The 14,032-nt window shown below is 34.3% G+C and overlaps 1 protein-coding gene across 13 annotated transcripts in view; it reads left to right on the top strand.

Moving 5' to 3' along the window:
- The window catches only part of CEP290 (centrosomal protein 290), a 54,801-nt gene that overhangs the window by 34,743 nt on the left and 6,026 nt on the right, over positions 1-14,032 (top strand). For 5 of the 13 annotated variants that reach the window (XM_055711787.1, XM_055711789.1, XM_055711786.1 and 2 more), the window contains 17 exons: positions 257-421; positions 662-769; positions 857-991; positions 1,612-1,878; positions 2,968-3,075; positions 3,669-3,868; positions 4,551-4,764; positions 4,960-5,097; positions 5,184-5,405; positions 5,975-6,088; positions 7,484-7,629; positions 8,523-8,678; positions 9,284-9,407; positions 9,946-10,596; positions 11,626-11,760; positions 12,015-12,101; positions 13,758-13,922. In XM_055711787.1, coding sequence (XP_055567762.1) covers positions 257-421; positions 662-769; positions 857-991; positions 1,612-1,878; positions 2,968-3,075; positions 3,669-3,868; positions 4,551-4,764; positions 4,960-5,097; positions 5,184-5,405; positions 5,975-6,088; positions 7,484-7,629; positions 8,523-8,678; positions 9,284-9,407; positions 9,946-10,596; positions 11,626-11,760; positions 12,015-12,101; positions 13,758-13,922 — 3,135 coding nt within the window. Of the gene's footprint in view, positions 1-256; positions 422-661; positions 770-856; positions 992-1,611; positions 1,879-2,967; positions 3,076-3,668; positions 3,869-4,550; positions 4,765-4,959; positions 5,098-5,183; positions 5,406-5,959; positions 6,089-7,483; positions 7,630-8,522; positions 8,679-9,283; positions 9,408-9,605; positions 9,672-9,945; positions 10,597-11,625; positions 11,761-12,014; positions 12,102-13,757; positions 13,923-14,032 lie in introns of those variants that run through there. The other 8 variants (XM_055711790.1, XM_055711795.1, XM_027815359.2 and 5 more) reach the window with 6 other exon arrangements.

The raw sequence follows: 14,032 nt of genomic DNA, 5'->3' as shown, positions 1-14,032 counted from the left end.
CACTTGAAAATGGTTTGCAGTGCACTTCAGTCAGTGTAGGGGGAGCCTCTCCAGTTGTCTGCTGCACTTCTCAGTCATTCCTCTTGCAGTTTCATACTCTCGCCATGCCTCCTCACTCAAGAGAACTGAAGAAGCTTAAAAAGGTGGAATGTCTTTCTTCCTGTTGGTTTAAGTGCCACACTGCCTCAGAGTGTAGCTGCATGTAGGCGGCCTGTGGGCTTCATAAATTGTAATACTGTGTGTCACTCATTATTAGGTAATTGAAAGGCATATGAAGATGGAGGAACTCCGTCTGCAGGAACTTAAACTTAATCGAGAGTTAGTCAAACATAAGGAAGAGGTGAAGTATTTGCGTAATGTAATTTCTGAATATGAACATACAATCAGTAATCTAGAAGAAGAAATTGTACAGCAAAACAAGGTATGTACTTCTGTGTGCTATTAGAAAAACAGCCTATTCCTTATGTCATTAAGTGATTTTTAAAAAAGAATATTCTTCCTAGAAAATTTTTAATATAGGTGTTTGTATCTTGGTTACATAATTCTTTTTTATAGCACATTTGAGTATTTTACAGTTTGGTATCTCTTTTTTTTTTTCTGTTTAAGTTGGTTATAAAATTCCCATTGCCTTCAATAAATCTTTATCAAACCTTTGTTACAGTTTCATGAAGAAAGGCAGATGGCTTGGGATCAGAGGGAAGTAGAACTGCAGCGCCAATTAGACCTGTATGACCATCAACAAAATGAAATACTTGGTACAGCTGTAAAGGTACATGCACTGCGTTAATTAAAAATAGACTCATAACCCTGTTTTTCAGAGCTGTCAGATTACATGAATACGAATCTTTCTGTGCAGTTAGAAGAGGCTACAGGGTCAGTTCCAGATCCTACTTTGCCACTACCACAACAACTTGAGTTGGCTTTGAGAAAGATTCAGGAGCATATTCGAACAATCCTGGAAACTAGGGCAACCTGCAAATCACTGGAAGAGGTAATTAAATGAATAAATTATCATATAAAGGGGCAAAATTTTAATTTTTAGCCCTTTAGTGTTTTTTCAATAGAATAAATGCCTTTTAATAAATGTCACTCAGATGTGTCTAAACCCTTAGAAGTATTTAACATGGAGAAAATGTAAATAATATAATCACAGCATGACTAAAATGAACTGGTTTTTTCCATTGGAACAAATTATTGGGGAAGATTTTTGAGTATTTTAGATTGTTCATTTAGTAGGGTAAGATGCCCTTGCTATATAAAATTAAATTGACTATAGCTAGTTAAATTCAGCAAGTTTTACATTGAATTTAACAATTAGCCTAGCAAAATCCTTTTATTTTGGTTTGCTAAATGGAAATGCTGTTACAGAAAATACTTTCTGGTTCTTAAGAAATTTGAAAATTGCCAGCTTCCTAATTCGGTAGCACAAAATGAATTCCTCAAGTGTCTTGTTCCAAGCAAATAATACATAAAGACTCAGTAATAATATTCTGGGACTTTTTAAATCTAATAGTAATCCCATACAGCCAGAACTGAGTGCAAAATGTTTTGTGTTTGTAAGTCCATTTAGACAAATCTTTCTGGAAATGCAACATTTGCCTTTTGTTGTAGAAATTAAAAGAAAAGGAAACTGCTGTGTGGAAAGCTGAACAAAACGTTTTATCAAGAGAAAAAGTTATAAATGAACTAAGACTTCGATTACCTACAGCATCAGAAACAGAGAAGATAATGGCTAAAATAGGCAAACAAGAAGATGATCCAGAGTACCATCATGCCATAAAAATTGCTCATCAAACCATTGCAAATATGCAAGCAAGATTAAATCAAAAGGAGGAAGTGTTAAAAAAGTACCAACATTTGCTTGCTAAAGCAAGAGAGGTAGTTAAACTTTTTGCACAAAAATTCTTCCATTTTTAAGTTGTATTAGTTGATTCCTTATCTTATTGCTAGTTAAATATTAAAAAGTTTCTTACCTAAGGGAACAGAGATAATTAGTAATTTTTTATGTAGAAATTAATGTAGAATTTTTTAACTTCTTAAAATCTGAGGCTCACTCAGTCAAGTTAACGTACATCATGTCTGTCTAGGAATTAAAATATTGTGACAGGAAGAAAGTTAAAATTTTGCTGTGCGAAGTGGTCTCAGTGTGTTTTATATAAGATTTTCCAGTACTTGCAACAATGAACTCTGGACTACATCTTGCAATGAATTTGGAAGGTACAATAAGGGCATGCATTTATGGAAAATATGCTGCTTAAAGCATATTTTAAAGCATAAACAGTGTATGTAAGCGTACTTTATATTATTTAAGCATAATTTATATCCTTTATTCTTTATGCTCTTAAAGCATGTTTTAAGCCTTGTGTCTAAGAGGTACTCAAGACTAAAGATGCATCAGTTTTAGTGTGTTTGGATCAGGAGCACATTTCCAAAGGAGACTTCCTGTCGTCTTCACTCGGTGTGCTTTGGTTAATAGGTGTAGCTATTTCTTCTGGGAGAAATCTTAAGTCTTTTTGGTTTGAACTAAACCAGAAGATGCAGTCTAAAAATGAGCGTACTGTGCTCTGTCTGTTAGTAGACATTCAGTCCACAGGATCACACTGTAGTCTGAAGTAAAGAGATGTGAAAAGTACATAGCACGGATATCGCTGTTGTATTGATAGTCATAGGTGGTGGGGACCAACACAACTGTTATGCTTTCCAGCTCTTGTCCTGTTGCACTGTACTACTTCCTACATAACTTAAAACTGCAATAGTAGATTTTTTTCCCTGTGGTGTTAAAATGGAAAAAAATAATCACTGATCATTGCAAGAAGAAAATAATTTTACAAACTGCCAGAATTAGAAGAAAGTTTGTGGAGCAATACTTAGGCAGTGAGTGAGCAATCAACATGAAGGTACTGTAGTTTCATGACTTTCTGGAATAGTGTGCATCAGTAGAGTTATATTTTTATTTTGAACTAACAGGAACAGGAGGAAACAGCAAAGAAGCACGAGGAAGACCTTAGAGTTCTACACCAGAAGTTAAATGTGCATACGGACAATTCCCTTAATAAATTCAGACAGACTGCTTTGGTGAGTTATGTGTATTTGTGGGGTTAGTGAAGTTGTTCCCAAATTATAAAAATTGTTGCTCAAAAGAACAGTTTTGCAGTCAAAAGTATGTGATAAATGATGACAGGAAAAATAAATGGCTAGTTGATACAGTTATTGTTGTATTACTATTGAGAGAATTTGCAAGAGATGGTTTAAAAGTTAAGCGTAAAAAACCAAAGTCACCACTTCAGTATATATAAGTATTTTTCAGATCATCATCCTAATTTATGGAGACTTTTAGGAGAGAGAAATATATTTTGTTTTCTGTTCTTTCCATTCAGTCTGTGGTTACGTTAAACTAACCCATTTCAGTACAAATTTTCTCTTGATACTTTATGATAAGGTGGAACCTGTATGTAACTGATTATTCTGTGAATCATTAGATGCACAAAGCTCTTTTCAAACCAGGGTGATCTCTTTCTCTGTGGACTAAGATCATATCTCAGTAAATAAACGTGTTGGATATTAATGTTTGGTTATATTCAGGACTGAGTTTAAAACGCATCGGTAATGTTTACCTTTGATTTAAAGCTTAAAATGTTTTATCACATGCTTTTTTTTCTGTTTTACAGGAGTTAGGGAAAAAGACTTCTTTATCAGTTTCAGACAGCAAACGTTTTCTCTGCTTAGCTGAAATGGAGCAAACTGTAGCAGAACAGGATAATTCTCTTGCTTCACTTGTTGGAAAATTAAAGAAAACGTCATCTGATTTGGAGAAACAAAAACAAATTACTTTAATGAAAATCAAGGAGTTTGAGACTATCAGAGCCCAGTAAGTTTTTAGACTGTTAACATAAGTCGCACATAAGACACTTGGATTGGATCAAGTCGATGGTGTATTGTTGCTACAGGACTAGTCTATCAAATTGAACATGTTTTTACTGAATTTAAGATTTGGCTGAAAAAAACTAACTCAAAGTTACTATGGTTGGTAATTGTAAATTATTTTTAATTTGTAGCTCTTCATCAGGGATAATATTGAAAAAACTGTGGATTGGAAAGACACCTTTCAGTTGTTAGCTTTGTGCCATTCAGTGAAAAAGAAAGTATTCAGGGAGTCTTGGTATGAGAGTTATCTTTAAGCTACTGTAATATGTGCTGGTTTGTGTTTGGATTTTTTTTCCCCCCAGTACATCTCTTTGGACTTTCTGCCTAACAAGTTTAAACTCATGAAAATTTAACCCCTGTTTAAAAGGAGAAAAAGTATGATGTTTTCTTTAAAGGCCAGGAATTAGAATGAACAATGCTCTAACCTCATTTTGCTGATGATTTTGAGGAATTTTCTTACTAAATGGAGGCTGCCTTTGTTGAGTCAGTCTTTTGCCGTTTCCAAATCCGTGTGTCATTTGCTTTAACCATAATAAAAAATACAACACCATGCCCTTTGTTATTTATTTGGAGTTTGCTAACTTAATTATTTCAGTACACCCTATTAATGCTTATTTTTTCATTAGGCTTCAGGAAAAGCACACAGTTGATGTGGATCAACTAAAAGATGAAGTAAACGAGTTAAGGAACATGTTATCTCGGAAGGAAAAGGCATTAGCAAATGTAGAAGCTGAACTAGAAGTCCAAAAAGAAGCAAATAGTAGAGCACCCACAGCAACAATGAAAAACCTGTTGGAACAGCTGAAGAGCCAATTAGCCATAAAAGAGAAGCAGCAGAAAGTTAGTCAACAAAAATTAATCCCTGTGTCACATAAATGTTTAATGTTGCTTAATGCTTAAGAATTCTATGTATAGTACAGCAGGAGGTAGAATATAATTGCATAATATAATATAGTACAGTTGCTTTTTTCTTGGTTTGTAATGTTCCTGTTTGCAGCTTCTTCACTTAAAATAACTTGAATTTATTATTTTTAGGCTTTGAGTAAAGCACTTCTGGAACTCCGAGCAGAAATGACTGCTCATGCTGAACAGCAAATTATTTCTGCTGCATCACAAAGAGAAGCAGATATGAATGTCCAGGAGATTGTTGACAGACAAACCAAGGAGCTTACAGTGAGTACTAGGTAATATCATTGTACTGCAGTGTTGTATTGTTGATAATCCTGATGAGGTTTGCTGTTTTGTTTGTTTTCTTTTAGACACAGATAGAGGAATTAAATAATCAGATTACAAAACTTACAGATAACCTTAAAATAAGTAAAACCAGGGAAAGTTCTTTGTCTCATGAAAGAGATGAGTTGAACCAAGAACTTCAGGGGAAAAAAAAAGCTTTCGCTAAAATGTTGAGAGAAAAAAATGAAACGGAAAAAGAAAATGAAGAACTGAAGAAACGGATTAGGAAGCTAAGCAGTATCATTCAGGTAAAAGTGATTTTTCAAAATGTTCAGTCTTGGTCAAGTTTCTGCATAGATGTGCTGGTTTTGGGGGAAAGATTAAGTACTTTTGGCAGGTATCGGGACTTAAACTTGTTTAAAAAATTTGGGTTTGCTCATCAGGTGCGTTACATCAGAGCTATGAAATTTTACCGTTGGAAGCATGCTTCAAATAAAAGGAAGAAACTGAGAGTAACTTACTCCTTGAAATATGTTTGAAAGAATATGAGGAGTTGAATTACCATTTTCAAGGCTTCTTTGAAAAATGGAATTTTGTGATCTTCCTGGCTGTCCTCATTTCCCCTTTAAGAAGAAAATTAGAGGATTTACAGTGAATTGGTTAATATTTTTTTTTTAATTCGGCTACCTGCTGATTATTCAGTTTAGAATGCAAAGTTACATTCCAAAACTTTTAATAATTGAAAGATAATTTTTAAAAGATCACTTAGGTTGTAAACTAATTCTAGCAACTGGAATTAGAGTCCTTATATTTTGAGTGGAGAAAAATATTCAGGTAATGGTGAACTTTAAATTTGTAAAAGTTTGTAATTTTTCAGAGCAAAGCTGATGAAGAGAATCTGATAGATGCACTTCAGAAAAAAAATAAAAAGTTGGAAAATGAACTTGAGAAGTGTGAAGAAACAGAAAAAAAAAGTGTAAGAGAAGACAAGGTATGTGATATATAGATCATAGCTTTGAAAGACATCATCAGTCTAGGTCTAGGCAGTTTAATGCTCCCTATTGCTTCTGAAAAAAACACCCCACCAACCAACCAAACTTGATCAGAAGAAAAGCACTTTCATGACTGTAACTTCTTGATATTTCCCATGCTCTTTGTTACTGCTTGTGTTGCTTAGTACTGGTACAGTAATGTTTTCCTGCCCCTTTTGTAGAGTTAAAGGTTCATTACAAATCTTAGAAAACTAAGATGTTATAGGTAGCAGTGAAATTGATTACATAAGGACTGTCAAATGTGCATTTGCAAAATCAATGCAATGATAAAACCACGAAGTACTTGGGAGCAGAAGTGTGAATTATAAAAAGCATGATGTCTGTGCAAATGATTGTTCTTCACATGCAAGACATTCTGAGTAATTGGAAGTGTGTTCATTTCACCAGTTGTTTCATTTGGGTTTTTGCTTGTTACTTTACTACTTCAGTAACTAATCAGTGGTTTGTCACGGTAATCATAAGGTATACTGGAATATTATATCATGCTTGTAAAATGTCATTCAAGTTATTTGTGATTCTAAATATTATTCTAGGACTGCATTTATACTTCCAATTAATTTGAGACTTTTTAAATGCCTGTTGCATAGTGTCTAGACCTTTTTCTCAAACTTGACTTGTTTTTTCCAAGATCTTGCTTTGTGTCTGTCCCTTAATTGCAGTAACTGTTTAGAATGAAGACAGAAAAGAAAGTACAGGGGCTAACTGGAGAAGGAAAAAGTTCTTTTTAAAAAAAAAAAAAACAACAAAATTGCTTACAGGAATTATTGACTGTGATTTTTCAGTAACCATTTGTGGTCATATAGGTATGGTTTTAACTGCTGTATAATTTACAGTTACTGAATTGTAACTTCTGTTTATCATAGGAAAAAATAAACTAAAATGACCGATTGTGCATCTGTGCAGCAGGGGCTAATAAACACCTGGTGAGCTGCAGAAGAAAGATCTGCTTTAAATTGGCATAGAAAAACTTTTTTTTCTTTAATCTCTGTTCTTTACTAATGTGTAATTCACAGTAAAAGGATACAATGTACTAGCACCTCTATTTTCATAAAATGTTTCCCTCCTTTTTTGTAAAATGGATATTAAATGCTAAGGAAGAATTTGGTAATAGCATTAAACTGCATCAGTTTTATACACCAGTCAGTACAGCGTACTTAACCTATCCAGCTGGGCCAGCTGTTTACCGTATGGTAAATAATATATGCCAGCTATGGCTTCATGTTTTAAATTGATAAATGAAGAATATGTCATTCTTGGTTTTCTAATGTGTTTTCTTATTTTGCTTAAGAAAAAAATTCAAAATAAACACATAATTTGTTTTATCTGTTTCACAGACCTCCAAAGAGGAAATAATTAGATGGGAAGAAGGTAAAAAATGGCAAATCAGAATGGAAGGATTGCGGAACAAACTAAGGGAAAAGGAAAAAGAAGCAGATGCTTTAGCCAAACAGTTGAACACACTGAAGGAAATTTATACCAAGTGAGTTGGTTTTAATAGATTTAGCTACAAAATAATGACATAAGGGAAATCCAAATATGTTTGCCACATAATAGTTATAAGTTTGTTATGTTTATAAGACTGATACCTAGAATTTTACATTGCTATTGACATTTAACAGGATTAGTTAATTTTCAAGCAACAGGCTACTCCTCTAGTGTCATTTCCCTTATAGAAGCCAACAACCTTTATTACAAGAAACTGCCTCTGAATAAAAATAATTTTAAGTCCTTTATTATAATAGTTGGATACAGCGTTCTGTTATTCCCGTGAAACAAAAAAGTTTTCTGAAGACAGGCTGTTTCTCACCACTTTATTTTAATCAGATTGCTAGGATTGGACACTGTGCTACTGTTATACATAGTGCTACTGCAGTACTGATGGTACTAGGATTGTGAGATGGAAGCCTTTTTTAAAAAAAAACGTGCAAAACCTCTGCAAGTGTTATGTTGACTTCAGTACAGTAATGGCAGGGTTTTACTGATGCAGAAGAGAGAGGGAACTATTACAGTGATTGTAGCTGTTGTTAAATTGTGGTTTGAAACTGCTTCAGAATGGCATTTATTCTTAGCAAGTCTTGCATGAATTTCACATAAAACACAGGCAAGACCAGCAAGTGGTTTATGACATGCATAATACTGATATTGTTCTTCCCCGCCCCCCGCCCCCCCCCCCCCCCCCCCCAGGTTTGGGGTTTGAGTTCTTTTAGGTAAAGCTGTACTGTCTATAAGGTAACCTTATGAAGCAGAAAAGGGGGTGTGGTTCAGTGAGCAAATAAATTGCAAATGTAGATTCTTTACAGCAAGAAATATTTTCTCCTAAAGAAAGCAAGTTAGCAAATAAAGCTTTAAATGTAAATTTACTGAATGTTGCAGGACTGAAAAAGAGAAAATTGTTCTACAGAAGAAACTGAAAACTACTGGTGTCACTGTTGACCGTGTTGTTGGTGTAAGAGCCTCAGAGACTGAAAAGGAACTGGAAGAACTAAGAAAACGGAATCTAGAATTAGAAAATGAAGTTGCTTACATGAGGTGAGAGGCATTTTGAAAGAATCTGTAAAAAATAAAATATCTAAATGAGAAAAAAATTGTGGAAAGAGGTAGATGGTGTCTGTCAGACCAATTGGTTCAATAAGGAAAAAAACGGGAATTTCAAAAAACCTTCTTTGAGTCTGTGATGAGAAAACTTAGTTACTTGGGAGCAATTGTGTATGTTCAGAGAATGTTCAGCATTGGTTCATGGTTCTAAAAAGCTAAATAATATGAAAAACATCTGGCTTCTATTATGTAAAATTATAATTACAGGTTAGAGTTGGTGAAAGTTACTGGAACTGCGAAGTTGCGGTTAGAGATTGTATTCTTAATCAGTGTATCCACTAACACAGTGCGTAGTGTACCTGAAAATAGAAGCTGTACATGTCTCAAAAGAACATTCCTTTTGCCAAAGTAAGTGCTTTCAATTCACAGGGATTAGTTGGAAGTGTATATGGCTAACACTGATTTAGAATAACTAGCCCAGTAATCCTAGAAAACCCAGTCTAGTAATCCAGGTGTTCATGGATTTTTTTACCTTAAGGGATGTTTTTCTGCATTAATAGCCATTTGTTTGTTTTGGCTTGATTAAATTTTTGATGTAGAACACAGCAAGCAATGCCACGAGATTATGCTGTAGAAGAATTACATTTCAAAAATCAGTACCTCCAGGAAAAGCTTCATGCATTGCAGAAACAATGTTCGAGACACACATATTCTAGACCATTGGTAAGTTAATAATGTGACCTTATTACCTAGAGGAATTCTACCTACTGAACAAAAATATTTATTAGCCATTTGGTATTCTGTGTCATTTAGTGGTTTTATTTCAAATTTTAGTTTTCTATAAAAATATATGAAATGCTCAGTTTTTACTGTTTTTTAAAAAACACAACAAACCCAAAACGTAGTTTCTGTGTTCTACAGGTAGAAGCTGAAATATTCATCATCCAAGCGTATGTGGAGAAATAAGGGATATGTATTTTTAAATATGTAAGTCTGCAGCTGAGAGACTACTTCTGTATTCCCTATTGATTCAAAATTTGAGATACAGAGTGTTTGGGAAAATACTGAGCTGCGTTTCAGTTACATTAGGTGGTTTTGTTGTGTTTTGATTTTTACAAGGTTCATTATATTGCATTATTAGGTTATCTTGATCATTCAAGAAATACATTTAACAGTACATTCCAGGTTTCTTTATTTCCTGTTCTGTTTTACTGTCTTCTGCTTTTCTTTCATGCTTGATTCTGTCTTCAACTTGAATCAGAGTACATGTGACCAAACTGAACTGACCAAGTCTGTTCCTATCAGTATCGGTAAACAAAAATTTTTGAATTCCCTTCAAAAGAAATTTATTTCAAATAGGGATGAAATCAAACATCAGACTAATCATAGCATTACTGATGGCAGTGGCATAGATGAGGAAGCAGACGTGCAAACATCCATCATGCATAAAGAAGGCCATGATGCTACTGCGGATGCAAGCACAGAAGTGTCTCCTGAGCAGCATCCTGAAGATAGTGAGAAATGCAAAGATACAGATATTTCTAGGGAAGGACTGAAGAACAAAAGTATAGCTGAAGCTGATGAAGAGAACTGCAGTGAAAAAGAAGAAAATACAACCCAAACTGAAAATGGAAAACTTAATGAGGAGTTTGAAGAAGAGGAGAGGAAGCAAGAAATACTCAAGCAATCAAATGTTGATGAAGAAGAAGGTGTAGAAGAGCATGACACTGACAGAATGAGCTGCAATCAGTCTGATTCAGGGCAACCTTCTAATCAAGCTAATGGCTATGAAACAGAAAAAATAAATGTGAATAATGAAATGAATCAACCCACTGCAGAAGATAAATATGAAACTTACCGAAGTTGTACAGAGGGGGTTGAAACAACCCCAGAATTTTGTGAAATGCCTGAGGTTTGATACTGTAGCAGTCCTTTAACGTTTCTTCTGTATACACGATGTAGAAATAGAATAGTTTGATTTTGATAATGTAGTGCTTTCCTATGCGTGGTCTGGAGGGATATTGAAGTAGTTCCCAAGTGGTCCATAAAGCAAACCTTATACTTTCATGATAGGCATACATGTCAGCTCAGAAGTAAGCTGCTATTGACTCTAAAGTTTTGATCCAAAAAGTTTACAAATAATCCCAGTGATACATGCATTAGTTAAGAGACTTATGATGTGTTATTACTTACAGTAGGAAAAAAATACACTTTATTGAAGCGAATACTTTATTCCTATCATTATTAGTGATTAATTAATGGATCATACAGTTAATTCCATAATTATCTAAGTCAAAACTGCTGCTTATTATATTATCAAAAGGTTTTACTGTTTACTAGTCAGGCACAGTAATTTACCATATACTTATGATTCAAACTGGCTATATAAGGCATGCAAAGCAGTCTTTATGTAGCAGAAATGAATAGCCTCCACGGATGGAGACTTAAGATTGTAGGAACTAACAGACTTAAGAATTAGAGTTATATACTACTCTTCCTGACTTGCTCTGTGATCTGTTTGCCTTAAGTGAAATTCCTTATGCTATATGTACTATTTAAGGATATATTCTAATGTATTTATTACAATTAGATGGTGTTCCCAGGTAGAATGTCACAGCTTACTACACTCAGCAGCTTTTTTGTCTTTTAGACTTTAGAATTTATTTCTACCCAGTAGTTTGAAAGTTAATTTTGGTTTGACAGAATTTTTACTGATTTATACCAATTTTTAAACTTCCCCTACAGTTTAAGCAAGTTTAGAAAGTGTAGGAGAAGGAATTAAAATCAGAACAGATTAGATCAAAACTGTTGATATAACTGTCATCTGTTTTATATCTGTGAAAAATACTAATTCTCTGTTGCTCTTTATCAGTTTATCACTGGTACAATGATCAGTGCATTTCGACTTAATAATAATTTTTTCCCCCTCCATTTTCTTAAGACATCAGGAATAGGATCAGATGATCAATATCGAAGAGAACAAGAAGTTTTCAAGGAAAACTTAAGACTGTCATCTGAAAACATTGAGCTAAGATTCCAGCTAGAGCAGGCCAATAAAGATTTGCCAAGACTAAAGGTAACACCTTTTTACCTTTAGCCTTCTTTACCCTGACACAGGTTAGGGGATTGCTTAAAAAGAAATGGGAGATCTTTTCTGTACATACTGTCAGTTTTTCATGGTTTTATGGAAGATGAGAAGGTTGAATGGCTGGTAGAAATGATGGAAAATTGCTTTCTGTTTACATTTTTCAAAGTAAACCAACTGTAATTTTGTTACTGTTCACCTCAATTTCAAATTTAAATAAGTTGCTAATTACTTTGTTTTTATAGGACCAAGTAGGTGACCTAAAAGAAATGTGTGAACTTCTCAAAAAAGAGAAAGAAGCTGTTGAACAAAAGCTGGGCAGTGTAAGAGGGGTGAGTATTGTTAACAGCAGTTTTCATCATAACTACATGAAAACACAATACCAATAAAAAGCAATGTTTTAGTAAAGCTAAATTATTTTTAGTCAACCAAAGGCAAACAGGAATTGTTCTTACTTGTTTATTGTGTTGCCAAAGTGCTGTAATAAATTAGTGAGATTCAATTAATAGGACCACTAGAAAGACTAGAGCTACATTATTAAGATGTGTGCTGTCATGGTCTTTTTTTGTCATTTGGATTAAAATTATCTTCAGAAACATATTTGTACAAAACAATAGGAGTTACAGCCCTACTGTTGACAATTATATTCATGTATTTACATAAATGCATTATACAATTACAGCTTTATGATTTAAAAGATAGAATATTGATTTGATGCAGGTGGTAGTGTAAGTTTCTGTTAGTGTTAGTGTTTTTTGTTGTACTGTGCAAGATATCACAGTTAAATTTTACCCTAGCTGCTGTCAGCTATTTTAATAGAACAATATATCTGAAGTTACAGGGGAAAAAAGGCTTCAGCAGTGCCCACTATCTCCCTTGACACTAACCTGTCAAACTATTTGTGTGACCTTTTAAAGGAAGCTGATATAATAAAATCTCCTCAGTGCCTTCATAGCTGTTTCAGCATACAAGGAGAATGAGTTCTGTGGCTGGGTGCCTGGAAAAGATTGTCTATTTCCCACTCTTTTACTTGTACCTTGCATGGACTGCTTGTGTTTCTACCTATCTATTATGTAGTGGTAGTTTTGGATAAGGAAATTCAGTTTATAAAACTGTTTCATGCAAGTGTTCTGAGGCGACAGCAAATTCAGAATCTCCCTCCCTTCTCAGGTACCAAGATCTGACAGAGGTTTTTCTTTAACTCTGCTGTGTACCAACACAAATGTCCTAATCCCTCCAGTTACTTTAGAGAAGAAGGAATTAAGTCAGTTTTAACTTCCAAAACTTGGTTGCTATATAGGTTTATGTAGGGCTCCAGGGAGTAAAATCTTCCCCATTTTCCACTGTACTGTGCCTCTTACCTCTGTGGAAAGAAAAGGAGGTACTTCGTGGGCCCAGAGCTAGAAACAGCATCTTTAAATTATTATTGATGAGGAAAACCATCGCTACAAATATATGAGAAAATAATGCTTTTAAAGACCCTTTAACAGCTTCTCTACCTCACCACAAACATGGTGAAAGAAGAAAAATGGAGAAATGATGAGGGTTTTTTCCCATGTTTATTTATTTATCAATCTGCAAGGAGAATATATGCCTTGGGAAAGGGAGAAGATTTAATCATGCTTTAAGATGCAGTTCTACTGTCACTTCAATCCAGTAGAAATATGATTGCTAAAAATGGGCCTTCATTTCCTCCCTCAAGCTCCCAGCTATTTTTTTTTCCCACTCAGACAGTATTACCATTCAAGCAATTCTACAGTCTGTTGGCTAACCAAATTGCTTTAGAAGTTGTTGTAGTTTGATTTATTTCCTTAATGTTTCTGTTTAGTTCGTAAAGTAGAGCAGATTTTGAGACTAACTGCAGCTTTCTTTTTTTATAAATATAAATTGCAGTGGAAAAATGAGCATTAAAGTAAGATTTGGAGTATCTCAGAGTGTCAAGATGAACTGTGTACTACTTTCTGCTTTTTTTTCTTCCCTCTGTATAGGCTGGTAGAAGTGGAAAGACAGTTCCAGAACTGGAAAAAACAATTGGTTTGATGAAAAAGGTTGTAGAGAGAGTCCAAAGAGAAAATGAAGATTTGAAAAAAGCTCCTGCTGTGGTTTCTAATGAGAAATTACTTGATCTTGAACAGGAAAATGAGAGGCTAAAGGTACTGATTTGTCTCCAGTACCTATATTTAGATAGCAGTTTATATGCAAGTTAGTAGGGAAATGGAGCAGCAAGCCTGTTGGAAACATTGATTGGCACAACAGTGTTTTA

This window comes from Falco cherrug, chromosome 5, assembly GCF_023634085.1.
Source record: "Falco cherrug isolate bFalChe1 chromosome 5, bFalChe1.pri, whole genome shotgun sequence".
NCBI lineage: Eukaryota > Metazoa > Chordata > Aves > Falconiformes > Falconidae > Falco > Falco cherrug.
The sequence above is the reverse complement of the archived record's forward strand: the minus strand, read 5'-3'. Positions and strand labels throughout refer to the sequence as shown.